General features: G+C 43.3%; 5 protein-coding genes and 1 non-coding gene across 7 annotated transcripts; 4 read left to right on the top strand and 2 right to left on the bottom strand.

Annotated features, from left to right (window-relative positions):
* Positions 72 to 2,988, top strand: LOC8078046 (tRNA dimethylallyltransferase 2). 2 transcript variants are annotated; one of them, XM_002456970.2, is made up of 10 exons: positions 72 to 590; positions 685 to 764; positions 882 to 950; positions 1,057 to 1,141; positions 1,235 to 1,329; positions 1,468 to 1,542; positions 1,742 to 2,095; positions 2,212 to 2,287; positions 2,381 to 2,550; positions 2,638 to 2,988. In XM_002456970.2, exons 1-10 carry the CDS (start codon positions 323 to 325, stop codon positions 2,773 to 2,775), a joined length of 1,410 nt encoding a protein of 469 aa, XP_002457015.1. In that variant the 5' UTR covers positions 72 to 322; the 3' UTR covers positions 2,776 to 2,988. The 2 variants fall into 2 exon arrangements, with proteins under 2 accessions (XP_002457015.1, XP_021312713.1); XM_021457038.1 differs by lacking the exon at positions 2,638 to 2,988 and having other exon boundaries at positions 2,212 to 2,291; positions 2,381 to 2,545.
* On the top strand, positions 5,417 to 6,734 carry LOC8078047 (dehydration-responsive element-binding protein 1F). Its single transcript, XM_002456971.2, has one exon. It carries the CDS (start codon positions 5,459 to 5,461, stop codon positions 6,185 to 6,187), a length of 729 nt encoding a protein of 242 aa, XP_002457016.1. The 5' UTR covers positions 5,417 to 5,458; the 3' UTR covers positions 6,188 to 6,734.
* On the top strand, positions 10,346 to 10,429 carry TRNAL-UAA. The gene has a single exon. It is a non-coding gene; the product is annotated as a tRNA-Leu (tRNA).
* On the top strand, positions 13,131 to 14,501 carry LOC110434015 (protein FAR1-RELATED SEQUENCE 5-like). Its single transcript, XM_021457476.1, has 2 exons — positions 13,131 to 13,897; positions 13,979 to 14,501. The coding sequence occupies exons 1-2, from the start codon at positions 13,166 to 13,168 to the stop codon at positions 14,180 to 14,182; spliced, it is 936 nt and encodes a 311-aa protein (XP_021313151.1). The 5' UTR covers positions 13,131 to 13,165; the 3' UTR covers positions 14,183 to 14,501.
* On the bottom strand, positions 14,719 to 16,568 carry LOC8078049. The gene is made up of 2 exons (XM_002459125.2): positions 16,195 to 16,568; positions 14,719 to 15,172 (listed from the first exon to the last, which is right to left on the bottom strand). Exons 1-2 carry the CDS (start codon positions 16,417 to 16,419, stop codon positions 15,053 to 15,055), a joined length of 345 nt encoding a protein of 114 aa, XP_002459170.1. The 5' UTR covers positions 16,420 to 16,568; the 3' UTR covers positions 14,719 to 15,052.
* On the bottom strand, positions 17,305 to 20,933 carry LOC8074130 (UDP-D-apiose/UDP-D-xylose synthase). The gene is made up of 9 exons (XM_002459126.2): positions 20,420 to 20,933; positions 20,129 to 20,221; positions 19,908 to 20,015; positions 18,725 to 18,839; positions 18,490 to 18,623; positions 18,295 to 18,396; positions 18,108 to 18,200; positions 17,885 to 18,020; positions 17,305 to 17,793 (listed from the first exon to the last, which is right to left on the bottom strand). The coding sequence occupies exons 1-9, from the start codon at positions 20,714 to 20,716 to the stop codon at positions 17,678 to 17,680; spliced, it is 1,194 nt and encodes a 397-aa protein (XP_002459171.1). The 5' UTR covers positions 20,717 to 20,933; the 3' UTR covers positions 17,305 to 17,677.

Raw genomic sequence — 25,819 nt, forward strand, 5'->3', positions numbered from 1 at the left:
AAGATTGTCGTAGAGTTTGGAATTTTTGGATGACCATATTCAAATTATTCATGTTTGAAAACTACAGTTGTAAACAGTAATTTGAATGCAGTAGTTTTAGTAGCAAGCGCATGTATAACATCAGCAGAGGCAAATAAATACTGTCCCCCCACGTCATCAACTAGCCTGAATCATCAGGTTTCAAAAAAAAAAAAACTAACCTGAATCATCAATCAAGAAAACTTTAAAAGTATTTTAATAAAAAAAAAAGGTTTACTGCTTAACCCTCCTCACCGATCTGCCTGCCAGTTCCCCGCCTCCCCACCTCCGCCGCCGGTTAGGGATGGCCGACCCCTCCGCCGCCGCCGCCGCTGCAAACCCTAGCCCTGGCGCCGGCGAGGAAGGAGCCGCCTGCTCTCCGCCGTCGCCGTCTCAAAGGGGGCGGGGCAAGGTGGTTATCGTTATGGGCGCCACGGGAGCCGGCAAGTCGCGGCTGGCCGTCGACCTCGCGGCCCACTTCGCCGGCGTCGAGGTGGTCAGCGCCGACTCCATGCAGCTCTACCGCGGCCTCGACGTCCTCACCAACAAGGTCCCCCTCCACGAGCAGAACGGTCTGTCTCTGACTCACACCGCCTCCTACTCAGTTCCCCAACTTGAGTTTCCTCTCAGATTAAATGCTCGAACCCGTTCCATGCGTTATTCCAGGTGTTCCTCATCATCTCCTTAGCGTGATTGATCCCTCCGTTGAGTTCACTTGCCATGATTTCCGCGACCATGCCGTTCCGGTAAGCCATTGCTGCTGCCGCTGCCTCCACAAGTTTCAGTACTTGCTCTAGTTGGTCCTGTTCAGCCTTACTGGACCTGTGTCACATGATAGTTAACGCCTTCCCCTCTGCTCACAGATTATACAGGAAATATTGGATCGCGGTGGCCTCCCTGTGATTGTCGGCGGCACAAACTTCTACATCCAGGTTCTAATTTAAGTGTCCTGATTTCTGTATCGTTTGAGTCCATCTGCTTTCTGTGTGACCGCAGTGTCTGAACTACTGTCGTGTTTTTGCCCACAAAATACTTCAGAGTCTTGTTAGCCCATTCCTCTTTGATGATATGGCAGAAGAAATGCACGACTGTACTTTGAGAGAACACATAGATGATGATAGAGGTGAGTAATAAATCATGTTAAACGTTCCTTGTTCTTAGTGTGTAGCTCAATTCCCAAACAGCGGTTGACATGTCTGTTATCTATGCCAATCAGGCCTTACCAATGATGATGAAGACAGTGGGTATGAACGCTTGAAGGATATTGATCCTGTGGCTGCGCAAAGGATCCATCCAAACGACCATAGAAAAGTAAGGGTGTTGCCCCAAGTTTCCCGACTTTATACAACTCTATCATGTTAGAATTCCTTCTTGTACAGGTGCTCATTTTCCTACAACCATTGATTGTTCTGTGTTTTTCCATTCTGCATGGGTTTGTCTATTGCAAAGATCAAACGCTACCTCGAGTTGTATGCAACGACAGGTTCCCTACCCAGTGATCTTTTTCAAGGAGAGGCTGCTAAGGTGAGGAATTTCGCTATACTTGTCTGCTCAGTGATTTTTATCAATCTTGTAGAAATCCCAGTGAAATACCCTCCATTTGTCATGAACGTGATGAACCCATAATTGCCTTGCAACTCTCCTTTTCTTTTCCGATTTGAGTTTATAAACTTGCTGGGAATTCTAGATGTCTTAAATGAGATCATTGGTCGTGTCAGAACAGAAATGGGGTCGACCTAGTAACTCCAGATTCGACTGTTGTTTCCTGTGGGTAGATGCTGATCTTCAAGCTCTGGATAGTTATGTCAACAAAAGGGTCGATTGCATGATGGATGCTGGCCTGCTGAATGAAGTATGCAACATATATGATGCAGATGCTCTTTATACCCAAGGGCTGCGGCAGGCCATTGGGGTTCGTGAATTTGACGAGTTTTTCAGACTATATTTACCAAGACAAGAATCTGGTGAGGATTCTTCTGCAAACTTGTTAGATATACATGACGATCAGCTTAAGAGCTTGTTGGATGAAGCTGTTTCCCAGCTGAAGGCAAACACTCGCAGATTAGTTCGACGTCAAGTAAGCACTTAGTATCCTGTGTATTTTTATGTTAATTGTCATCTTTTACAACAGTCTGTCTGAGCACTGACACTTGCTCACTGTAAGCTTCTCACCCTATTTTCCCTTAATAAAAGAGACGAAGACTGCACCGACTGGGTAAAGATTTTGGGTGGAATTTGCATCACTTTGATGCAACTGAAGCATTCTGCTGTACGTAAGGCCATCTATAACACCTTTCGTGTGCTGTCAAATGCGATTGCCTTCTCTGCTGAAACTCATAATCTCTTGTGCATGTTTCGATAGGTGCCACTGGGGACTCGTGGCAAAAGAAAGTTGTTGAACCTTGTGTGGATGTCGTAAAAAGGTTCTTGTCCGATGATTCAACTGTTTTACCAAGCACGAGCGCCTCAGATGGTGTGGTTGGGAGCGTAAGGGGCCCGTCAAGAGAGCTGTGGACACAATATGTGTGCGAGGTGACTCTATTTTTCCGAGAGCTGTATGCATATGATTACTGAAGAATGCATGGATCATTCTGAATGCTGTGTTTATTTAATTTACAGGCCTGTGACAACCGGGTGCTTCGAGGGGCGCACGAGTGGGAGCAGCACAAGCAAGGGCGAGGTCACCGGAAGCGAGTGCAGCGCCTGAAGCAGAAGAGCCTGAGGCCACGGCCATTGCTGTCGCAAGACTGCAACTGATGGAGTGATGGTGATGGCAGCTGCAGGTGGCCATTGGTTTTGTTCCCAATCGAGTGATGGGGCATGCAGTTCCAGGTCTTGAGCAGTAGACGAGCTGAAAAGCGTTTTAACATGATGAATCACATGTATGTATGTATGTGGATGGGGTTATTGGTCTTGCTAATGAGTTCAGTGAAGAATGTTTTTTTATTAATAATTTGGTGATCTGCGGCACGTGCGTTTTTTGACTTGTGATGGTGGTGGTGGTGATGAGAACCAAAGTAAATGGCAGCAGGCCAGCAACAAAAACGGCGGGGGCCAAAAAGCGGGCTGGTGGCAAGACGTGGTCCAAGTCGAAACAAAACATGTCTCGCGCACTCATCACAAACTTGCTAGGCTGACAGCGACATGCTCCCCAATGGGGTAAATTTTCGCCACGCCGACGGAGAATATCTCCATGCTTTAGCTGAAGCAGGCACAGGCCCGGTGCTCCTGTTTGTAATTATATAGGCTCTGTTTTGGTTTTCCTTATTAAATTTTTAGCTAGCTAAACTTTAGTTATTTTAGTAGCTAAAGTTCCAAATACATTGATTAAAAAAACTAAAATAATTTAGTTCCATTAGTCTAGTTCTATTAGTCACCAAGAGTAGCTAAAATAATTTTAACTAGCTAAAATTTAGCAAGGAGAACCAAACAAGCGGCAGCGAGGGATCAGCTAGTACTAGGTAGCTTGCACACCTCCGAATCTCCTTCCTCTTCATTAGAGCATCCGTTTCACGATGTTGTTGGGTCCGCACGGCACCGGCACACACAACATAGTATGAAGTCGATCTTCGTGGATACATGAACAATGATCCAAAGAGTACAAATTTGACACATTCTTTTTCTTTTCTTTGAACACCTATGTACACATACGCACGCTCAAGTCTATAAACACATGCACCCTTATTACATGCATACATCGCATCTAGGATATAAACCCGATTGGACATATTCGATGACAGAGAAAATGGTTGCTGAGCTCATAAATTCTATATATTCAATTAAAATATTGGTACAATACTCCATATATTGTATAATATTTTGTCAAGAGAATGGACAATCTTGATTCAGTTGTTCTATATCAAGAGTGTCCTTTCTGTTAGCAAAAGTAGTTTTATATTCTCGATCGTGGACTAACTACTAGGTCGGTTAATGATTGAATCTTTTTAGGTCTTGTTTGGATGCACATGTATCATCTACTTCAACTCAATCCATGCGTGTTGGAGTGGATTGGGATGGACTTAGTTCAAGCTCCGCCCTAAACCACTACAACACACATGGATTGAGATGAATATGACTGCATCCAAACAATCTCTTAATTAAAAATAAATACCACTTGATTAGGACTTCTTTAAGCCAATAGGAAGCAGGATTAAGCCAGCTCAGCTCCTCCCTAGTTTATTCCAATCTTCGACAACATCATTGATGTTTCACATTGCTTATGAGAGACCATCCCCTCGCTGATAATTGATTTTGTTTTCCATCTTCAACAACATTAGTTATGTGTGGCAATGCATACAAAAGTGGAAGAAAAAACAAACCTATTATGTACAAAAGTAGAATGGATTGACACTGGTGGAAGGATGTTATTAAAATTGGCGCGGCACCATGGCCCATCATGTTCCCTCGAAAAGTATCATGTTGCATTTTGTTTCATCGGTGCTCTGAACGGACCGTCTTTGTTGAATTGGTCAAACTTAAGATGGTCTAGAGCTAGGACAAAAGTAGGACATAAATTGGTCATTGTATTATGAATTTTAATAAAAAAGATACCATTATTATTCAAGGAAAAAACAAAACAATATGAGCGCACAACCAACGAACTAAAAAAGGGCCACGGTTCCAAACCCAAAGAAAAACCATATGAACAAGTGTTCCCAATAAGTCCGCTGATCAGTCAAAGAAAATACATTTTTGTTGTAAATAAAAAAGAAAATACATTTTTGTTGTAAAGAAAAGAGGGGGGAAAAAAACCAAAGAGCTGCATGTGATGTGTGTGTGATTCATTAAACTGCAGAAGAGGCACCGACCTGCGGAGCTTGTCACAAAGATACAGATACGGTAAGGCAGCACAGCGCTTGTTGCAAATTTTTTGGTTTTTGGCTACTGTAGTACTTTCGTTTTTATTTGACAAACATTGTCCAATTATAGAGTAACTAGACTCAAAAGATTCATCTCACAAATTACAGATAAATTATGTAATTAGTTTTTATTTTCGTCTATATTTAATGCTCCATGCATACGACCAAAGATTCGATGTGATTGGAAATCTTGAAAATTTTTGTGAACTAAACGAGGCCAGAGTAATAAGCCTGCATCTCCTGGGACTGGGATGGGTGACGGGTGAGAAAAGCGGAGGCAGGCGCGCACGTGTTCCATTTCCGGACTCGCACATTCCCCACGTGAGTAAAAAGCGGTAGCGGGTCCCGTCCCTGCCCGCAAGCCGAGCCGCTGTGCTCAGTTCACACCCTTGAAGTCGCCCAGCGCAGGGAAGGGAAGTCGACGGGTCCCTATCAGAATACAGAATCAGACCCGTCGCGTCGACTCCTCCTCCTCCTATCTAAGTACTAGTATTTATTATAGCCAGCTCCAGGCTCCAGCTTCAGACAAAAATTTAAAACCCACTGCACTGCGGCCACTGCCAGTACTCCGCCGGACCATCATGGACGCCGACGACTCCTCTTCCGCATCCTCATCCTCACCGCCGGTGTCTCCCGCCGACCACCACCACCACCACAGCCTGCCCCCGAAGCGGCGTGCGGGGCGGAAGAAGTTCCGGGAGACGCGGCACCCGGTGTACCGCGGCGTGCGCGCGCGCGGCGGGGGCACCCGGTGGGTGTGCGAGGTGCGGGAGCCGCAGGCGCAGGCGCGCATCTGGCTCGGCACCTACCCGACCCCGGAGATGGCCGCGCGCGCGCACGACGTCGCCGCCATCGCGCTCCGCGGCGCCACCGCCGCCGACCTCAACTTCCCGGACTCCGCGCACGCGCTCCCGCGCGCGCGCACCGCCGCGCCCGAGGACATACGATGCGCCGCCGCGCAGGCCGCCGAGCTCTACCGCCCTTCCTCTTCCTCTTCTTCTTATTCCGCCTCATCCGGCCTGCTGCAGCAGCACGCCCGCCGGACGATCACCCCGCCGCCGCCGGAGGTTTCTTCTGCATGCTGCTGGACGACCAGTACGGGGACCCGATCAGCCGGCGGAGGAGGAGATAGCAGCACGGCGGCTAGCTGCTACGGCTTCCTGGACGAGGACGCTATATTTGACATGCCCGGGCTCATCGACGACATGGCCAGAGGGATGCTGCTCACGCCGCCGGCCATGGGACGGGGCGCCCTGCTTGACGACGACCACCATAGCCACGTGGACTGCACGCTCTGGATGGTGGACTGACGATGTGATGACGATCATTATATATTTATTATTGCCACGCAAACCTACGGATGTTTAATCTGAAAACATCTACCGTACCACCGATTATACGCGCGCTTTATTGCAAATAAGTTTTTTTTATTTATTTTCAGGCCCTGTTTGGTAATTAGGGTATTATTATACTCCCCTAATCTTACAGTAGTTTTTTTTTCTTTCGAGGTGTAGTATTAAAAAAAAATTAGTCCTAGTTTTTGTTGTGGTCAGTTTCATTGATGCCCGGCCACTTTCATTCGGAGCTCCACCACAAGAGATGTCTAAAACAACATACCTATGTTGTGAACGTGGCATGGTCAATTAAATCTCAGGTTTCAATCTTTGTGTATATCAATTTGTTTCTACGGCGGTTCGTCAATTTATAAGAGGCATGCATATATATATATGTATTATGCTTATGTTTATAGGGGTAGCTTTGATCTTCATCTATCGTGTGTTTGCCAAAAAGAAAAGACCAAATTAATTCATTATATATAGTTTCCAGGACTTTTTCACCATACACGCACTTGCTTAATTGTCTTAGGGGACGAGAGGATATGTACAAATACGACACTAGCATAGTATATTATTATATTAAGGGGTATATATATAATGGTCATCTTGTTTTCTTCTTCCACCCGAGTCTTCAAAAGAACTTTTATTTGGAACGGATGAAAATATATTTCTATAATTGTATTTGGTATTTGGACATACGATGATGTCATGCGCCAATTTCTCCCCAAGAATGTCCAGTTCAATTAAAATATCTATTATTTTTTCGCTGCCGTAGCACGTTTTTCATTAAAAGGAAGTTAAATATCCCATGTCGATGTCTTCCTTTAAATATGTTAGGATAGAGATCAGTTGGTGCGTGAACTCAACTTTTTTACAGACCTTAATTAATGACGAAAACCTTGACTTGATCTGTAACTATATGGGAGATTGAAGTGCTAGATATATGGTGCCCCTTCTAGTCATAAAAACATGACGTACGTTGAGGACAATATTTAGTCAAGTAATCATAGAACTACGAACAACAACGAGTTTAAAATTATCAATTTTAAAATTACATCGAGGACGGCAAAGTTAAATACAGGTAATTTTAACTGGACAAGGCACATGGATATGCACTTGATTAATAAACTCTTAAGCCTTAAAAATTATGGTGCAACTTCTCTAAAAGTCAAAGGTGAATCGGTAGGCCAGGTTGGTGCTTGCATTTGCTGGATCTATTCTTGAATTTAGGGATGATTTCTTTCAATGGTATTCGATGTGCCGGTTGATAGTTATAGCAAGCCGCATCTGGTAGCTTCAAGCTCAAGGTCATCTACCTACTCAATCTTCCGGATCTACTTAAAGACAGATAAGAGTAACTCCAACCCAGCATTCAAATTAGGTCTCTACTTTTTCCATTTGTATGTTGGCCTACAAAAAATAGGGACACAAAATTCATTGTAACTCCAGCCCAACACCCAAAATCGCACACCCAAAACCTGCATTCATTGCACGCGGAACCTCCGGGCGAGGTCTACACTCCCACGGGCACCACGATGCGACAATGGCAGGCGCGGCTGCGCGTGATGCAGTGCATCCACCAGCGCGCACGCAGGGCGACCTCGGCGGTGGCGCAGCCGGCGGCAGCGCAGTCGACGCGGAGCTCGACCTCCCACATCTGGAGCAGGATGGGCGTGGGCAGGTCGAGGCGGCCATACACGTGCGGCTGGTAGCTGGGCACGTCGGGGCTGTCGACGGCGCCCGGGTCGACGACGACCGCGTAGGCCATGGGCGCCGCGGGCATGAGCTGCAGCGGCGCCGCGGCGGGGTCGTTGTCCCGGTCCATCGCCGGGTGCAGACGCGGGCGGCGGTAGCCCGCCCCCGTTGGGAAGGACCAGGCGCTTGGTGAGCTTGAGGCCGTCCTCCATCGCGCGCGCGAAGGCCTCGTCCGTGGCTAGCCGCCCGGAAGAGGAGCAGCGGTTGGGGAGCGGAGGGCGAGGAGGTGGTGGGAATGGCGGCCGGCAGGGGAGGAGCACTGCATCACGCGGAACCTCCGTGCGGTGGCGGGGTTTGGAGAGGATAGGATCCTCTTGTTGCTGAGATCTAAAAACTAAAATTTGAGAGTGCGTCTAAAATGAGAGTCCTATTAGAGTGAATTTTTTTTTTCTTAAATCCCTAGATTTAATTTAGAATAGAAATCTAGCAGATCCCTGTTACCGCTGCGCTCTCGTGCCCAGACAGTCCTCGGGCATGCCTCCCCCATCATCCGTGACCGCGGGCGCTCGCCCCGTCCGTCCACACCTCGGCTATATATGCCCTCAGTCGTCCCTGTACGCGTCGCATGCATGGAGAGGGAGAGCGACGTACAACGGAAACCGATGGATCTCGATGCATCTCTGAAAACATGCATGCATGGACGATCGACAGGGATCGGCGCCAAAGTGCGTGGAATAATTCATACAGTAGGACAGAAGAAAATGAAATGCACGCAGGCGTACGTGGCGGCGGTGGTGCAAAAACGAAGACGACGACTATTCATTCTCTCGCTCGTGTCGTCCGTGTTCTTGGAGCCGTACGTGTACGTACACATCCGTCACGTTGTTAAATACTAGTAGTACGTATATTCCTATATATGACCAAACGAAAACGAGAACAATCACGTACTCTACTCCTGCGGGCTGTCGTTATGACCAGAGACGAGACCAGAGCTAGCAGAGACCAAACAAACGTCGTCGTCGTCGTCGCTTCTAAATTTGCTGGACGGATAATGGAGCAATGAACGCATGCATGGATGCTCTAATAATGAAAAGGGATCGATCGAATCGCATGCAGCAGTATATAGTGACACGCACGTACGTGACAGTGAGTGTGCGAGTGCAACACACCACACACACATATATATCGATCTATACATGCAGCACCGACGACCGATCGAGACCTGAATGAAAACGAGATCCAAGGCAACCGCGCACGCACGCGCATCGCGTACCTAGTCGTCGTACGACTACCACGACGTACGTACGCGCCACAAATAAGGCCGCCTTTGGTTGCCTGAGTTAAACTTTAACATCCATCGTATCAAATATTTAGACACATACGTATATAGAATAATAATGCTCAATATAGACTACTTATAAAACTAAAAACACAGCTACACAGTAATTTGTAAGACAACTAATTTGTCTATAACTAGACACTAATTATCAAATAAAACAAAAATACTACAGTAGCATGTTGTTAAACTTTAACACTCCAACCAAATATTTTCTAAGTATTGTCCCCCCTAAAAAAAACTGTCAAAAAGGGGCCACCATGCATGCGTCAACGTCCCCACGACCTGTCTAGCCGTAATCCGGTTTCCACTTTTCATTCCAGTCAATCAGTACGCTTGGACGACCATGGACCATAGCACAGCTAAGTTTCCACGAACACCATTTCAAATTATAAGTCATTCTATAAATCTTAGAGAGTCAAAAACATTTCAAGTTTGACTAAAAATATAGAAAAAATTATAAGGATTTATAACATCAAATGAATATACTATAAAAATATAATTATAATTAATAAAGAACCTAATAATAATTAGTTGGTATTATAAATATTACTATCTTATTATATAAATTTGGTCAAATTTGAAATACTTTGACTCTCCAAGATTCTTAAGTTCATAGGATAGAGGGAGGTATATAGCCTAGGGGTGTTTAGTTGAGGATGTTAAAGTTTTACATGCATTATAGTATTTTTGTTTTTATTTGATAATTAGTGTTTAATTATAGATTATATTTAATACTCTATATATGTGTCTAAATATTCGATGTGACAAAAATTAAACTTTACCGGAGGAAACCAAATGGGCCTTTATTTTGGTCCTTTGATTAATGAGTCGTGTACCAAATGTAACGGGAACGATGAACATGATCCTTTTAAATTGGTTAAGTTTTCACTAAATGTAAAATTGGGAAAGTTCTAAAATAATGAAGATGAAAGTATATTGGGCCTCAGATTTTCATCAAGTGGCCAGCGTGGTTCTCGTGGCGTGGATCACGTTTCATTGGTGTTCGTGTTCCCGTTGCACGAATTGGATAATGTTTGACTCAACCTGAAGATAACCAAAGTATACAAGAAATTTTACATTGAAAGTAAATGAAAACAGCTGGTTTGCCCGAGTGGTTAAGGGGGAAGACTTAAGATCTTCTGCAGTCAATCTGCGCGTGGGTTCGAACCCCACAGCCAGCATTTTTTTCTTTTATTTTTTGTTTTTGCTTTTTTATTGAAAAGGGCCAATTTCAGCACAAATTTTGTTCATTTTCTCTCATACAAAAACTTCTCAGATCTTTCTATTTTTGCTTCTCCTTTGTTTTTGCTTTTATTGAAAAGGGCCAATTTCAGCACAGATTTTGTTCATTTTCTCTCATACAAAAACTTCTCAATCTTTCTATTTTTGCTTCTCCTTTTCCCCCCAAAATCTCTCTATGTCAACTTCTCAAATATATCTTTTTAATTAAAAGGGACACTGTTCATGCAACAGCTTCAGCGTTCAGCAAATTTTTTTTTTCCCTTCTTACCTCAGTTAATTTTTTATGCAAGGGCAGAGCTTTCTTTGGCAACAGCATGGGCAATGGTCCCTTCTACTTTGTAATAAGCACTAGCTAAATGTGGTGTATGATTTATTGATTGGCCCATGATAGGTTCGGCGCCAATCTCTGCCCTCTGTATGCCACAACTTTTGCTCCTTAAAAAATATATATCTCGATTCTCGATGCACCATCATTTTGTTTTGATTGTTTCTCAATGCACCCACTTCTCAAATTTTCTTTTGTAAATGTTTTGTTGTCAGTATATATAGTTTTAGAGCTCTTTTACACTGGTTGGAGGTACTTCTTAGTTCCTCTTGGTTCCTAAGTAATTTATTAGTAGTAATTAATTTTATGAGTGGAAGGTTAGTAGGGTAATTGTGCCTATCTCTCCTGCCGCAACCCCTCCCCACGCCCATGCGCTCCGGTACCCGCACGCACTCGGCCAGGCCTCTCCGTGCCCACCCTACCGCTGCCTCGCCATCACACATCGTGCCCCTCGTGCGCCGCCGCCGCAGCCTGCCCTCATCCTTGCACGGCGCCGCCGGCGGCGGCCTGCCCTCGGCCGCGCTCGTCGCTTGAAGAAAGACGCTCCTCCCCGCCTCCCCTGCCTGACGCGAGCGGCACCTCTGCCTCACCATCGCACGTCATGCCCCTCGTGCGCCGCCGCCGCAGCCTGCCCTCGGCCGCGCTCGTCGCTTGAAGAAAGACTCTCCTCCCCGCCGCCCCTACCTGACGCAAGCTGGCCCTACAGATAGTTCCGACGCCAAGATCCTATCTTCGCTGCTCATCGGCCTTGTCCTCCTCCTTCTGCATGCTGCGCTGCACAAGGTCGACAACGCCGCCATCGCACTAGGTGTGAGATCCTCCCTCTCCCTTTACTGCTAGCGATTTCTAGTGTCTGATTCGTATCAGTTGTTGATGAATTAGTTGTCTAGCTCATATGCGACTTGTGTGCAATTGTGCTGATTTTACGATTATTAATTTATAATTCTGCTGATTTTAATTAGTTCTTCCAAGGAGAAAATCCCATGGTCTAACAGATCGCCTGTCCATGGTGGTGTTGGTTAGTCAACTCATCAGTAATTACCAATCGCTGATTATTGTTTGGTGAACCGAGTAGGCAGTGGTCTGAGATCCAAGTGGACAATAAAAAGTATCTGAGCCTGCCGTGATTGAATCTAATTAAACATTACTTGAGCTCCTCATACTGAAGGAGAGTATTTATAAGCTAGAATGTTCTAGTCATGTAAGCTACTATGCAGTTCCTCTCGCAATAGGAAACACAGACAAATGATGTAACTGTCTGCTGCTACCTTATTCAGTCAACAGATAGAAAGGCACTGAGATTAATATTTGGGCTCGCCCACTAAATTTGTTGGTTCATTCTCCTGTCTAGTATATCTTTTATTGGGTCAGTTTTGATGGTCTGGAGAGGTACCTTGCATAGATTAGCAAAAATGAGCTCTTGTTATCTAAGAAAATTGACATTTGTTTGAAAATTGTATTTCATCATAGTTGAAATGGCATACTTGCTGTACTTGTATGGACATAGTCAAGAATAATAGAGGCTATAGTGTTGTTGGTAGTGCACATATATGTGTTAGTTGTTGCTTTATTTGCCAATCTGCACACTCAGTTAATTATTTCTCACAGAATTAGTTTACTGCATTATTTTTATTGAATTATGTGTTACCTAGATATTTCTCGGAGCCCAATCACTTTTCACCTTTCTTACACTACCAATTGATGGATATAGGAGGAAATGCCGGATCTTGAGTCATTGCTAGAGTACAATGAAATTGTTAAGAAGATGTTTGCTAATGAAGAAGAAGGATTTCAGTTCTATAACAACTACGGTTCAGAGAAAGGATTTAGTGTGAGGAGAAGCTATTGTGAGTGGGACAATGGCCATAACGAGATGACCCTTCGGAAGTTCGTTTGCAGTCGTCAAGGTTTCCGTGAAGAGAAGCAGCTGAAGAGGGCAATTAAGAAGCGGAAGCCGCGGAATATTACCCGTGTTGGGTGTCTTGCTAAATTTGTGATTGCACGAGATCATATCACAGGGCAGTGGTATGTGAAGGATTTCATCGATGAACATAACCATCCGATGGCGCCAGCAGATCTCACTTATCTATTGCGTTCACATAGAAGAATCAGCGACGAGCTCAAAGCTGAGATTGTGGAGATGGAGAGTTCTGGGGTGCGCAAACACAAGATAATGGATATTTTGGAAATGCGGTATGGTGGGTATGATAAGGTTGGGTGTACAACAAGGGACTTGTATAATTTCTGCCACCGCTATAAGGCGAAGACAATTGCTGTCGGTGACACTCAAACGGTCATTAGCTACTTGACGGAACTTTAGCGCAGAGATCCTGATTTCTTTTTTGAGTACATGGTTGATGGGGAAGGACACCTAAAGGGCCTATTCTGGTGTGACAGTCAATGTCTGCTTGATTATGAAGCTTTTGGTGATGTCGTTGTATTTGATAGCACCTACAAAACTAATCGGTACAACCTACCCCTTGTTCCTTTTGTTGGGGTGAATCACCATCGAAGCACAGTTATTTTTGGGTGTGGAATTATTTCTCATGAGAATATTGAGTCATATGTGTGGATGCTACATACATTTTCTGAGGCCATGATTCAGAAGCATCCGGTCTCCGTGATCACTGATGGGGACCTTGCTATGCAGAGAGCAATCAGGTTGGTGTGGCCGAATTCATCGCATAGGCTCTGCATATGGCATATTGAGCAGAACATTGTGCGCAATGTTAAAGATGATGTTGTGAAAGATGAATTCAGGAGTTTCCTTTATGATTGTTGGCCCATAGAAGAGACTGAGACAAAATGGTTGCAATTTTTGGATAAGCATAAGGTTACCAATAAGGAGTCATGGTTGTGTCAGATGTATGATACGAGGGAAATCTGGTGTGCTTCGTATCATGCTGGTAAGTGCTACTTAGGACTAAGGAGCAACCAAAGGAGTGAGAGCCTAAACTCTAGGATTCATATGCGTCTAGATCGTAAAATGACACTGCTTGACATGGTACGTCATGTGGACCATTGCCTTTCAGGGCTGCGCGCAAATGAGGCAAAGTTGGACACCGATGCATTGCAATCTGAGGTATGCACAGATCCAGATGCTTCAATTATTGAGATAGAAGCCGTGAAATCGTTCACTCCAACAGTTTTCGCCATGGTGCAGTTCAACATAAAAGCAGCCAAGAAGTGTTTTTTGATTGAGATTGAGGATGGTGATAATATGAGTGAGTATATTGTCGGCAGGAAGGATAAAGGAGACATGATGTACTTCGTCAAATGTGAATTTTGTGATGAAGGCAATCTTAAGGAAATTTCTTGTTCTTGTCGTAAGTTACAATCGATTGGAACCCCCTGCTCACACATCTAGAACCTTCTTTATCTTTTTCTCCGAAATGTTTGTCTACACACCAAGTTCTCATGTAGAGGACTATTAGATCACCCATAGTGAGTGATATAAGAACATATGTAGTGCCATAATGTTGTTTAAATAGCAAGGGTAATTTCATCGAAGCCAATTTAACTAAAAACTCGGTTAACCAAATTTTCCATGATCTATTCAATGAAGATTTAGCACTATTCAGTGATCAGTGGTATGTTGTAGGTGGCGTTAACCAAATTTCTTTGTGACTATTTAAGTGTACCTCTATGAGGCTTTACTTGCTGGAAGCATTCTTTGTTGCTTTTCATTGCTTGTTGCATCTTTGATCGAGTGGTTTCCTATGCAAATGAGTTGTTACATTTTCTCCTAGAAAAATATGTGCTACAACCAACCGATTTTAGTCAGCTTCGAGTTTTTTAGCAGCAAATTTGATCAATATTTAGCCAAAATCGAAATTGTTTAAAACCAATATAACAAAACTGATTTTCTGATTTCACCGGTGAAATTAACCGGATGCCCACGCCTGCTAAATAGCCACCTGATGGCTCTCTTCCACGTACGTTCATTGACGTCGTTTATCAGTACAGTGAAGAGGCAGCACAAGATTGAAGTCAACCTGGCAGTCTATTATATCATAGATTGTAGCGCCACACCTCAGATAAAAAGGTTCCTACTAGAGTGAAAAAGGGGAGAATGTCACTTGCAAATTCTCAGCAAAATACATAATCCGGTACCCCACAGCAACATTGATGATGGATAGAGTGATCCATCATCATTGGTTCATCACGAAACGGCATTCGTCTTCTCTGGTAGTTTTAAACCGGAACAGAGCTTAGTCCACGCAGCAACAACCGGAGATTAAGTCGATCTGTCCGGTGCATCCCCATCGGCACCATCCGGTGAGTCCTTGCTGTCCTGGTTCTCCTTCCACTTAGCCCAGGCCCATCTCAACACAATGAACGCCCCAAGCGCATACACCTACAGCAATATAGTAGGAAGTGTCATATTTCCACAAGCCCACAATATAGCAGTACAAGAACAGTTGGAAGTAAAGCAAAACACAAGCAAATATTTGTCATGAAACAACCGCAGGAAGCAAGAGTAAAATCTCTCTTAAGGGGCAACATACTATATCTCAATCATCTGTATCAGGTATAGAATAACAATAGGCTGATAACAACAATATGACATGACCAGCATCTAAAAAAGCTTAGATCTTGCCAGTGTGTGATAGCATTTGTACAACATAGCAAATGAGAGGACCTTGAAGATATGTAACCGACCCCATGGTCTCCAAGTGGCTACTTGTTACAGACCCTGCCAAAGGTAACAATGGAAGCGCACCGTCGCTACAAGTGGTTCTGAGTCTAGATGATGCACATTTCTACTTTGACAGTGGGCAACTATATAATGTTTTTAGAGCAATATACACTGTGAGCACAACTCACAACAGTCAAGTGTGAGTTATAATCCTGATGGACAGTTTTATCCGGGTTGAAAGACCCTACGCGGCTGCATATTTTGTAGGTGTTAACTTGCAACTCAATCAGTCGGCGAATTGCATCCGGACAGTCTATTGCATACTAACATGCTTTGTGGGAAATATTAGGCGTTGAGGAATGAGGAGAAGGCTAATCCACAAATACAACAACTTGCGGACAGGGGTACTGCGCCCAATTTCATCTCTCAGACAGTCGAGATAGGTTGCAGCGTGGCAGGAGCAACAAGAATGCCACATTGCCACTGCAGTAGTAACATCTACAAACAGTGATTCACTCAGTGGCAATCATAATCATGGGGCGAATGTTTCGAGTGGGAAATCTCTAACTGTATCGTCAAGCAATATGCGCTGCGACTTGCAGGAACATGACCACTCAGATGACATCATGAGAAACTAGGAAATCGGGCCATCGCTATCGATACCGCAAATTCGCAACAAAGGGGTTTTGCGGTGGTTTAACCTAATCCGGTGAAGGGGGCAACTTGGAACGGCGGCGTACCTGCCAGAGGTTGCGCGGGGCCATCTCCTCCTCGGTGGCAGGCGGCGGCGGGACGCCCTCCTCCTCCTCGAGCTTTATCGGCGGCGGCTGCCGTGCCTTGTGGCGCTCCGCATCGGGGAAAAAACGCACCGTCGACGGCGGCCCGCGGCGGGCCTCCGCGTCGGCAGCGCTGCCCCCATCCGCCGAGTTCTTGGCCTGGTCCGGCGCACTCCCGGCGTTGCCCATGCTGTTCGCTGCCTCCTCGCAATCCCCGTTTGGTGTATTCTTCTATCTCTCAGTCTCAGGTCTCAGCAGTCAGCAGCGGCGGCCCCAATACTCTCGCCTCTCGACTCCACTAGTTTACTTGTCCCGGTTCAGAGATTGCATCGCAGGCAAAGCAAGGCAGCGACCTTTTTTTTTCTCTTTTCTTTTTCTTTTCCTTTGTTCCTACTTATCATTCTTGTTTATACAAAAAAAAACTAGAAAAACTTTATAACCAGAATAACCCCTGAATTATCAACTACTTCCTCCATTCTAAATTGTAAGTCATTCTAAGAATCTTGGAGAGTCAAACTTTTCTAAGTTTGACCAAATTTATATGATAAAATAATTATTATTATGATACCAACTAAGTATCATTAGATTGTTCCTTAATTATATTTTCATATTGTACTCAATTTAAGTTACAAATTTTAGTATTTTTCTCTATAATTTTGGTCAAACGTGAAAATGCTTTGACTCTACAAGATTCTTGAAATGACTTACAATTTAGAATAGAGGAGGTAGTAAAGTAATAGTCTAATGTTCACCTCTTAGCTGACGTGGCATCGTGTAAGACAACAACTGATGTGGCACCACATCAGCAAAAACTATCATTAAAAAATCGATTAGGATAAAAAGCAGACGGCAAATGGTTTTAAAGTTTAAGAGTAAAAAACATTTTTTTATATAAATGAGGGGAAATTGGATGACCACAAAAGTTGAGGGACAGTTTACTCTTGGGTTGTGGATTCAGCCTAAAAGGTGCTCAAGAGCTCCGGCAAACAGGCCCAAAGTTTCTTCATCCCGCCCATAGACTTCCATATAGTGGCAAGGCAGTATACATAGCATACTGCTGACAAACAGAAGGCATTTGGCAGCATCAATGACACGTAGTGAATTGGCAGAATATGAACCAACAAAAAAGGTCCTAGTAGTAGCATCAGCAGCAGTATACTCAACGGACAATAACAGCTCTCGCCAATGAAATGATTCCAAAGAATGACTTCACACAGCAGGAGGAGCAACCAACACAAGTACAAAGGATGGCCCAACCCACACATATCACATACGGATAACATCCCTTGGTAGCAGCATGGAATCTAACAACATGGACATCTAGGGCCTCAAAACGATTACTAGCGTATATGTATTCTGACTTCCGAAACATCATAACAGCTGCGACTAGGGCTCGAAACGAGAGCCGTCCCAGCCACCACCACCTTGAGGTCCGGTGACATGCCATCTAACTCGTTGATGAAGCCTGCGACATTTGCCTCTTCACAGCTTCTTTGTATGTCTTGTGCTGATATGTCAACGTTGTCTCCAGCAGATCCTTGAGAGGAGTCTTTGGGTTCCAACCTACAGTTAGTACACATTTGACCATTAGCCACAAGTTAGGGAAAACAAAGCATACACAGAGACCACCGCATCATATTGCCACCAGCAATACCTAGCTGCTTGTTGATTATAGTCATGTCGGGAATTCTCTTATCACTGTCATCATATCCTTCACCATAGAACTGACTCGAACTTACATCAATCATGGGCTCATCCAGTGGTGCCTCTCCTGAGACGTTTGCATAGACCTACACATACAAGACAACAGATGGCTTCAAACAGAAACGAGTAACACTAACTATTACTTTGCCGGCGTCATAAATTTAATGGCATACCTCTGTCATCATTTGGGCCAACTCCCTAACAGTAACCTCATTGTCAGGATTCCCAACATTGAAGATGTGACCATTGGCTCGAGCAGGATTTTCCTTTTCATAATTGGCAGCAGAAAAACAGGAGTTCAGTCAGTGAATTAGGGCATATAAGAACAAGGAGCCAGAGATAATAAAGGCAGTAGCATACAATCATTAGCACAACAGCTTCGATGGCATCCTTAATGTAAACAAAAGTTCTCTGAGACTGGCCCCCATCAACAAGCTTCAAGGGCTCTCGGCGGAGCAGATTCTGCAAAACGATTGTACCATGCATCTTCTGAGAAGACTGAATATGATGCAAAATTAAAGGTAGCCATCCTTAGTAAGAAACAAGTGCACATACGTTACTGAAGCAAGCCAAAACCCGGGGTACACCCTCACTAGGACCATCAACACCAGGAATGAAGTCCATTCTTGGGCCAATCCAATTGAAAGGTCTCACAATCGTGAATTCAAGGCCATTTTCTGCGCCTTCAGCTGGCAGACACTCAAATCAAAATGACAGTAAGTGTTAGAACAAGAAGACCATCAGCTGTATGTACAGTGGGAAAAAAATAAGACAATTTACTTTAACTGACCAAATATAAGCCTCTCAATAAGTTGCTTTGCGCATGCATAGGACCATCGTTGTTTCACAATTGGACCAAAAATACAGGGTGACTCATCTTCTTTCAGAACATAAAATTCAGGTTCCTGTTTGAAAGATAAGAGACACAAACGTCAGCAATGGACTGGACAAGTATGACCAAAGATTTCTGGCATGCCCACAAACGTCATTATATTATACTGCTGTAAAGCAGGACAAATGATTTACAACATAAGTTTCTTCTAGAGTATACCACATGAAGTTGTGCAAAGGTTCAGACTTCATCCTTTATCACAATTGACAATGTATTACAGTTCCATTAATAATCACATGGCAAACAGATGCATACAATAGTGTTAAAAAAGCAGATGAACACCATAGAGTGCCAACTTTCCATAGAACTAAGCACGAGTGCAGTACAAATGCAGAGAGCGGACTCTTTACTGCGAAAATCAGAATCAAAACAAAGCTGCCAGCTAAACAAAAACTGACCCTCTGAGGGTTGCCAATAGTTGACAATCCATAAATGATGCAGCATCGACAGAACTGGAGAAGTAGCTTATTGTTTAGAAAATGGTATTGGGAAAGGATAGTTCCTGGCAATGGTATACTTTATCCTAATTACTACTTGCAAGGGAACGTGCAGCAACAGACCAACAGGCATAAGCATGGCATAGCTTAAAACTATGAACAATATACAAATATCTGAAAGGCTGAAAGGAAAATAAATGGTACTGGACAATGTACAGAGATGGAGGGAACAGCAACACAAGCAAGACCTGATCTAGAATATGCAGTCAAACCATAGTATTCTTCAAAGAGTCAACCACACCCTATAATAATAATAATCAACTAATCATGACAAGATTTGAGCAAGACAATAGCATGCCAACAACCAAAGGAGGCTCAACTAGAAAATCCCTCCCCAACTAACACCTAATCTATCCCAACCTTGAGACAAGGACCGTACTACAAGGGCAGGAGCAGTTATTATAGTTAAACAGCACAATTTAGCAACCTGAACCATATCTGCAATCCTTTTTGTTTATCGACTGAGTGATGAAAGTCAAAACTACAAAGGAATATATAACTTGGAGCGTCAAAACCGTCTGACAAGCGTGGGCAGAACGAAACTTGGGACGGTGTGGAGTGGATAGAAAGAAAAATCACGTCACCTTGCGGAGCGGGTGGTCTTTGGGGAGGAAGCTGCCGATGGTCTTGCCATAGACCTCGCAGGTGGAGAAGTGGATGAGACGCTTGCTGTTCTCGGAGCAGTATTTGACCTGCAAAGGAAGGAAGGAATCGGTCATCAGTCATGCTACTGAGACATTCTTTCTTTCAGTGGTAGTAGGAAATGCGAAGGAAAAAAAGAAGAAGAAGAAGATCGAAGGCGGACCACTGGGAGTGCGTCGATGAAGTTGCTGTAGATGGTGTCGAGGGGGCGCGTGTTGTAGTCCGCCGGCGTGCAGATGGCCGCCAGGTTGATGGTCTTCAGATCCACCCAAGCAGCAGCAGCAGGAGAAGATGGGAAGGGAAGGAATTCGTGAGTGAGTTGTTGCGCTCCCGGCAGAATTTTGAAATGCATATATTATACTACTAGTGTACGTAATGTAACTGATGAGATGAAATCAGGGTCAGGGGAGGGTCCCGAAATCTGGTGGCAGCAGGCAATCGGGCGCAGGCTCACCAGATCGGCCATCTTGATGAGGCCCTCGAGCCTGGAGTCGTTCTTGATGTTGAGGCGGTGGAAAGAGATGCGGCCGGCGAGGTGCGGCGGCGCGGGGTCGACGAGGTGGCGGATCTTGTCGCAGTAGACGTCGACGGCGAGGACGACGTGGCGCGTCTCGGCCATGAGCTTCTCGCAGAGGTGGGACCCGATGAAGCCGCCGGCGCCAATCATGCAGATGGTGAGGGGCGCGATGGGGTTGCCGTCCAGATCCAGGCGCGCGGCCGCCGCCGCCGGAGAGGGAGACGACGACGACATATCCTCCTTCCCCTGGTCCGGTGGCGCGGCGGGGCGGGGCAGTGGGGATCGGGGAATGCACGCGGCTGGCTCCCCGGCGCGGGGTTCGGGGAATGGGGGCTGGTCGGGTCGGGTTACGAGGCGATGTCGGTGGCGGTGACGGTGGCGGTGGCCTTCTTCTCTCTCCTCTTCCTCTATCTATTTATGGAGAGAGAGAGAGAGCCGGAGCAGTGGGGGTGGGCCCGGAGAGAGGAATAGGAGGAGGAGGGCTAGCTAGCTTGCTCTACCCTACAAGATTGGCATCTCCAATCCATCGCCTCCTTCTCACCGTTTGATGATGGGACCACCGCTCAGATCCATTTTTCTTTCTAGTATTTTTTTCCCTGTTTCGTTATTACTCTATCATTTTACCAGGTTTTAAGCTTTGTTTTTTTAATATAAAGATAATAGAGTAAAGTCCACTACCGGTCCCTAAACTTGTGCTGTCGTGTCATCCCGGTCCCTAAACTCACAAATCGATTGTTTAGGTCCTCAAACTTGTTCATCTGTGTCATCTCGGTCCCTAAACTTGTTCAATTGTGTCATCCCGGTCCCTAAACTTCGAAATCATCCGTTTAGGTCCTCAAAGTTGTTCAGTTGTGTCATCTCGGTCCCCAAACTTGGTTTTGAATATCATCTGGGTCAAAACAAAGCGATCTAACAATTCTATATCAAAAAATAATTCATAACTTTTCATATGAACTCGAATGAAGACAAATTTTATACCAAAGTTATAGTCCTCAGCACAATCTACAACTTTGTAGTTGAAATGTTTTTTATTTGAAGTCGTTTAGTGTTATAAAATTTAATTTTAAATTTTAAATTTTAAAATCTATAAACTTATAAAAAATATTTTGGGAACCTAAACGATTTTAATTTAAAAACTTTTCAACTGCAAAGTTATAGATCATGTTGCTGCCTACAATTTTGATATAAAGTTTATCTCCATTTGAGTTCATATGAAAAAGTTATGAATTATTTTTCAATATAGAGTTTTTAGATTCGTCCTGTTTTGACCCAGATAAGACTTAAAAACAAGTTTAGGGACCGAGATGACACAACTGAACAAGTTTGAGGACCTAAATGGTAGATTTTTAAGTTTAGGGACCAAGATGACACAACCGAACAAGTTTAGGTACCTAAACGGTCATTTTGCGAGTTTAAGGACCGGGATGACACATCCGAACAAGTTTAAGGACCGCTGATGGACTTTACTCAAAATAATACAGCTTTAGGTTGGTCGAGTCCAAGACCAAGGGACACCTAGGTTTTTGGCCTAATAAAAAATAATTTATTCCCCCCTATAAAGCTAATGCATGAGCTACCAATTACCCTCTAAATTATAAGATATTTTAACTTTTAGATAATAAATTTATTATATACTTAGATATATAGATATTATATATATATATATAAACATTGAAAAACATTATCTACAAAAAAATAAAATATCTTATAACTTACAACGGATAAAGTACCTATTTGAAAATATGCGCATCCATTCCTCCCATGACAAAGGTAGTTCCAATTTATCTCGTTCGCAATCAAACTCCATTAAGATCGGGTCTCGTCTTGTTTGTTTGGTGGATAAGTCATGGTAGAAAGTAATGTTAGCTGATTTATTATGAGTGAAACACTACTAAGTGTTTAGCATATTTGGCTGATAAACTCAAACGAACATAGCTGTTTATAGTCGAGCTCATTCGGCAAGTGCTTCAGCCTCTATAGATACATGCACACCTAAAGGTTGTGGAAACAATTGTCCCATGGCATCGCAGACACATGATGGTTTAGAAGACAACTAAGAGCACCTCCAGTGGTTTGGCAATTTTGGTTTGACATTTGTTGTTGTTTGCCAACTCCCAATTACAAATGCAAAGGAAAAAATATGGTCATCCCCAATGGTTTGGCATTTTGGACTTGGCAATTACCTAGTGGAGATCGCTCGGCTGCGTGGATGCAATGGCCGCTCGCGTGTTTCTGTCCAGACGCGCGCGATCTTCAGGGAGGGATGTAGCAGACTCGATCGGCGTATTTCAATCGCGTTCAGGGAGGGACGACGTAGCAGACTCGATCTGCGTCTTTGAGTCGCGGCAAACCAATGGCGGCGCGGACTCTATTTGGCGCGAGGACTCCCTACGGTGAAGGAAACGGCGCCAAAGAGACCAGGCCGCGCACGGAATTGACGCAGGAAAACCGGCCGCAAGCGTTTGCTAATCCAAAAGCCAACTCCCAAATATGTCAAGGGGAGCATCTCAAATGCCAAGTTTACTAAAATGGCAAACCTGTTTGCAAAACCGTTGGAGGAGTGATTTTTACCTTTTTGCCAAATAACACAAATGTCAAACTAGAATAGCAATGCTCCAAACTATTCTTCACTGATCTCTCATGTTTCTACAGAGATAGAGTTATATGACTACGTTCTTAGATAAGGGTATATGCATATGCACTACGTACGCTCTGCAGAAAAGAGAATCATACCATGCTTTTTTTTATGTCAAGTAGATCTGATATGCTATGTGTTAAAGAGATTAGGTTTCCAACTGTTCGTCCAGGGTTAATGAATGTTTTAAAGACCATTTAGAATCTACTTCCTTCGTACTAAAAAATAAAGTTATTTGAAACAAGATTTTAGTCAAGCACTAAGAATATAAAATTGTTGTTGAATTTAGAAATGTGAAAACCATATAAATAGATTTGTCATATATATATATATATATATATATATATATATATATATATATATATATTGATAACTATTTTTTATAAAAAGAAGAAGTCAAAGTTATATTATGAAGCTTGTTCAAAACAATTTTATTTTTTTAGTATGGAGAGAGTATTTGGTAACGCTCTAGCTCCTCCAATAGAGCACCTTCTCCAATGCAGTTATAGTACTTTGAGAAGAAGTGTGGCAAAATGATTTTATAGAGTATATTAAAAACGGTAGAAATTTAAAATTTTATCTCCAGCTCCTCAATGGTTTCAGTGACGAACTGTTGTTTGGTACTTGGATTAATAGGGTTTGTCTTAGTGGTAAGAGTAGTTTATCGTTTATCTTATAAGTCATATTTTTCTACCAGTTAACAATATTTTTCTTTTACGGATAAATCAATGAACAGCGAATAGACTTAGTCAGAGAGTGTAGTCACATGTGACTGGGGCGACCAAAGCGATACCAGCACCCAGTAGCAGGGGAGACGGGTCCTTTGGCCAGATCTGGCTTTCACTGCATTTCGTTGCAATTGCATCATCGCCTAATCGGGCACTGTTTTGCTAGTAAAGTAGTCTAACGATTTGTCGATAGGGTAAGGGGCAAAGCACAAACGTCTCTCTCAATCTCAGTCTCATTCACGTGGGCATACTGACCACGTTTGTTTACACATGTATGTACCAATGCTAATTTAGCTTTAAAATGGTGTGTTGCGAGGCCTTTTTTTTAATAAAAAAACAGAATTTGTATCAATCATTATTATAAAAAAATAAACTCAGATAGGATAACATAATAGAGCTTATCAGCTCAGATCGGCTGTCGTCACGACAGTATTATACTCCTCCGGCCCTTTTTTTAAATCGGCGTAAATAAATTTTCTCAAGCTTTATTATTCAAAATTTACATTAAAAAGGTATGAGCGTCTGTGACATCAAACAATAGTCGATAGATGAGTACACTATCGAATATATTTCGAATTGATGTACTCCTAGATGTTAGAGTTGGAGAAGAGAGCAATGATGAAAGAGAGGGCAAGAGAATTCACAAAATCACAAAAGCTCCGCATACTTCACCACATCGGAGCAGTGGGCGGTGGCAGCGGAGCATCACGAGAATTCACAAAAGGAAGAAAAATGACAGGAGAATGAAAGAAGATACACGGGCACATATATAGAGTGATTAGGATTCATCGCTTGAACGTGACCTTAATTTCAAGCGCATGCACGTTAGCAAATCCCCATGTTTTCCTATAAACTTGAACACAATTAAATCTATACTCTCTCCGTGCCTAAAGAAAATCATTTAGGATAATAACATAGTCTCTAAAACTTAACTTCAACTCTTTCTTTTTATAAAAAACATTTATCAGGAAGTGGTATTTTTTATGAAAGTATTTTTCAACAAAAATATATTCATATGGTTTTCAAATTCCCAAACTCAACAACTTAAAAATTATTAATGATTTATATTCTAAATGTTTGACTTAATCTTGTCCAAAACGATTTTCTTTATAGGTATGGAGGGAGTACATATGAAATTGCACAAAACTAAAATGAATTATGATCTAAAACACCATCGTACTGCGTACACCATTTGCCTACTCTGTTCGGCTCGCTAAAATTTGGCTATTGTTGATGCTGATTTATTGAAAGAGAAAAACATTATTAGCTGAAAATTAGTGCCGTTAAGTTCAAGCAAACAGAGCCGAACTCAACCGCTATTTAAAACACTCTTATTGTTTAAATAAACAAAGAAAACAATATTAATTTATTTTAAGTAAGGGGAATAAAACAATATTGTTTCAGTCTCATCACTTCGGTTTTGGCCCCATGTTTGCTTACTTCTTTCATTCTCGCCTCGCCGGGAAATTAAACCACTCCTTCGCGCATCCTAATTTCTTTGCTTGGCGTGTCCTAATTTCTTTCCTTCACTTTCGACACGTTTCCTACCGGCCTGGTTAGTGGCTAGGCGGTGCGCAATTAATTATCGTCTTGCTAAACACACAAATTGATTTTTGTTTTATAAGGGCACTCACAATGCAGACTGTATCATGGAGTCTAAAGTTATTTATTATCTCGAACAATGTGGATTTGGAGTCTAAATAAGACTTGGAGTCTTATTTTTTCTACCTTTTTTTTCAATAAATATGCTGCCACATCAGCAAAATATCATAAATAATATATAATTAATTGTCTTGTACTCTGTGATAAAATCTTGCATTGGGAGTGCCCTAAAGGTACTTACAATTCCCTCGCGCGATAGTGACCTACTTACCTGCCCCAATTCAATTTGACTATCTTCTAAAACTATTTTGAAACAATAGAAATATTTTAAATTTATCCTCAAAATATAGAGAAATCAGCTGACGCTTATCA

This window comes from Sorghum bicolor, chromosome 3 (genome assembly GCF_000003195.3).
Source record: "Sorghum bicolor cultivar BTx623 chromosome 3, Sorghum_bicolor_NCBIv3, whole genome shotgun sequence".
NCBI classification, from domain to species: Eukaryota; Viridiplantae; Streptophyta; class Magnoliopsida; order Poales; family Poaceae; genus Sorghum; species Sorghum bicolor.

What these genes read in the sequence shown, in the direction of transcription:
- LOC8078046 (XM_002456970.2), top strand. Translation starts at nt 323, where the DNA reads ATGGCCGACCCCTCCGCCGCCGCCGCCGCTGCAAACCCTAGCCCTGGC. An exon ending in TTCAAGGAGAGGCTGCTAAG is followed by an intron (nt 1,543 to 1,741) that starts GTGAGGAATTTC and finishes GTGTCAGAACAG; the next exon opens with AAATGGGGTCGACCTAGTAA. An exon ending in TGCAACTGAAGCATTCTGCT is followed by an intron (nt 2,288 to 2,380) that starts GTACGTAAGGCC and finishes ATGTTTCGATAG; the next exon opens with GTGCCACTGGGGACTCGTGG.
- LOC8078047 (XM_002456971.2), top strand. Translation starts at nt 5,459, where the DNA reads ATGGACGCCGACGACTCCTCTTCCGCATCCTCATCCTCACCGCCGGTG.
- LOC110434015 (XM_021457476.1), top strand. Translation starts at nt 13,166, where the DNA reads ATGGTTGATGGGGAAGGACACCTAAAGGGCCTATTCTGGTGTGACAGT. An exon ending in CCGATGCATTGCAATCTGAG is followed by an intron (nt 13,898 to 13,978) that starts GTATGCACAGAT and finishes GCCATGGTGCAG; the next exon opens with TTCAACATAAAAGCAGCCAA.
- LOC8078049 (XM_002459125.2), bottom strand. Translation starts at nt 16,419, where the DNA reads ATGGGCAACGCCGGGAGTGCGCCGGACCAGGCCAAGAACTCGGCGGAT. An exon ending in CCCCGCGCAACCTCTGGCAG is followed by an intron (nt 15,173 to 16,194) that starts GTACGCCGCCGT and finishes ATATTGCTGTAG; the next exon opens with GTGTATGCGCTTGGGGCGTT.
- LOC8074130 (XM_002459126.2), bottom strand. Translation starts at nt 20,716, where the DNA reads ATGTCGTCGTCGTCTCCCTCTCCGGCGGCGGCGGCCGCGCGCCTGGAT. An exon ending in AAGACCACCCGCTCCGCAAG is followed by an intron (nt 18,840 to 19,907) that starts GTGACGTGATTT and finishes TCTTTCAAACAG; the next exon opens with GAACCTGAATTTTATGTTCT. An exon ending in TGGCCCAAATGATGACAGAG is followed by an intron (nt 18,021 to 18,107) that starts GTATGCCATTAA and finishes TTGTATGTGTAG; the next exon opens with GTCTATGCAAACGTCTCAGG.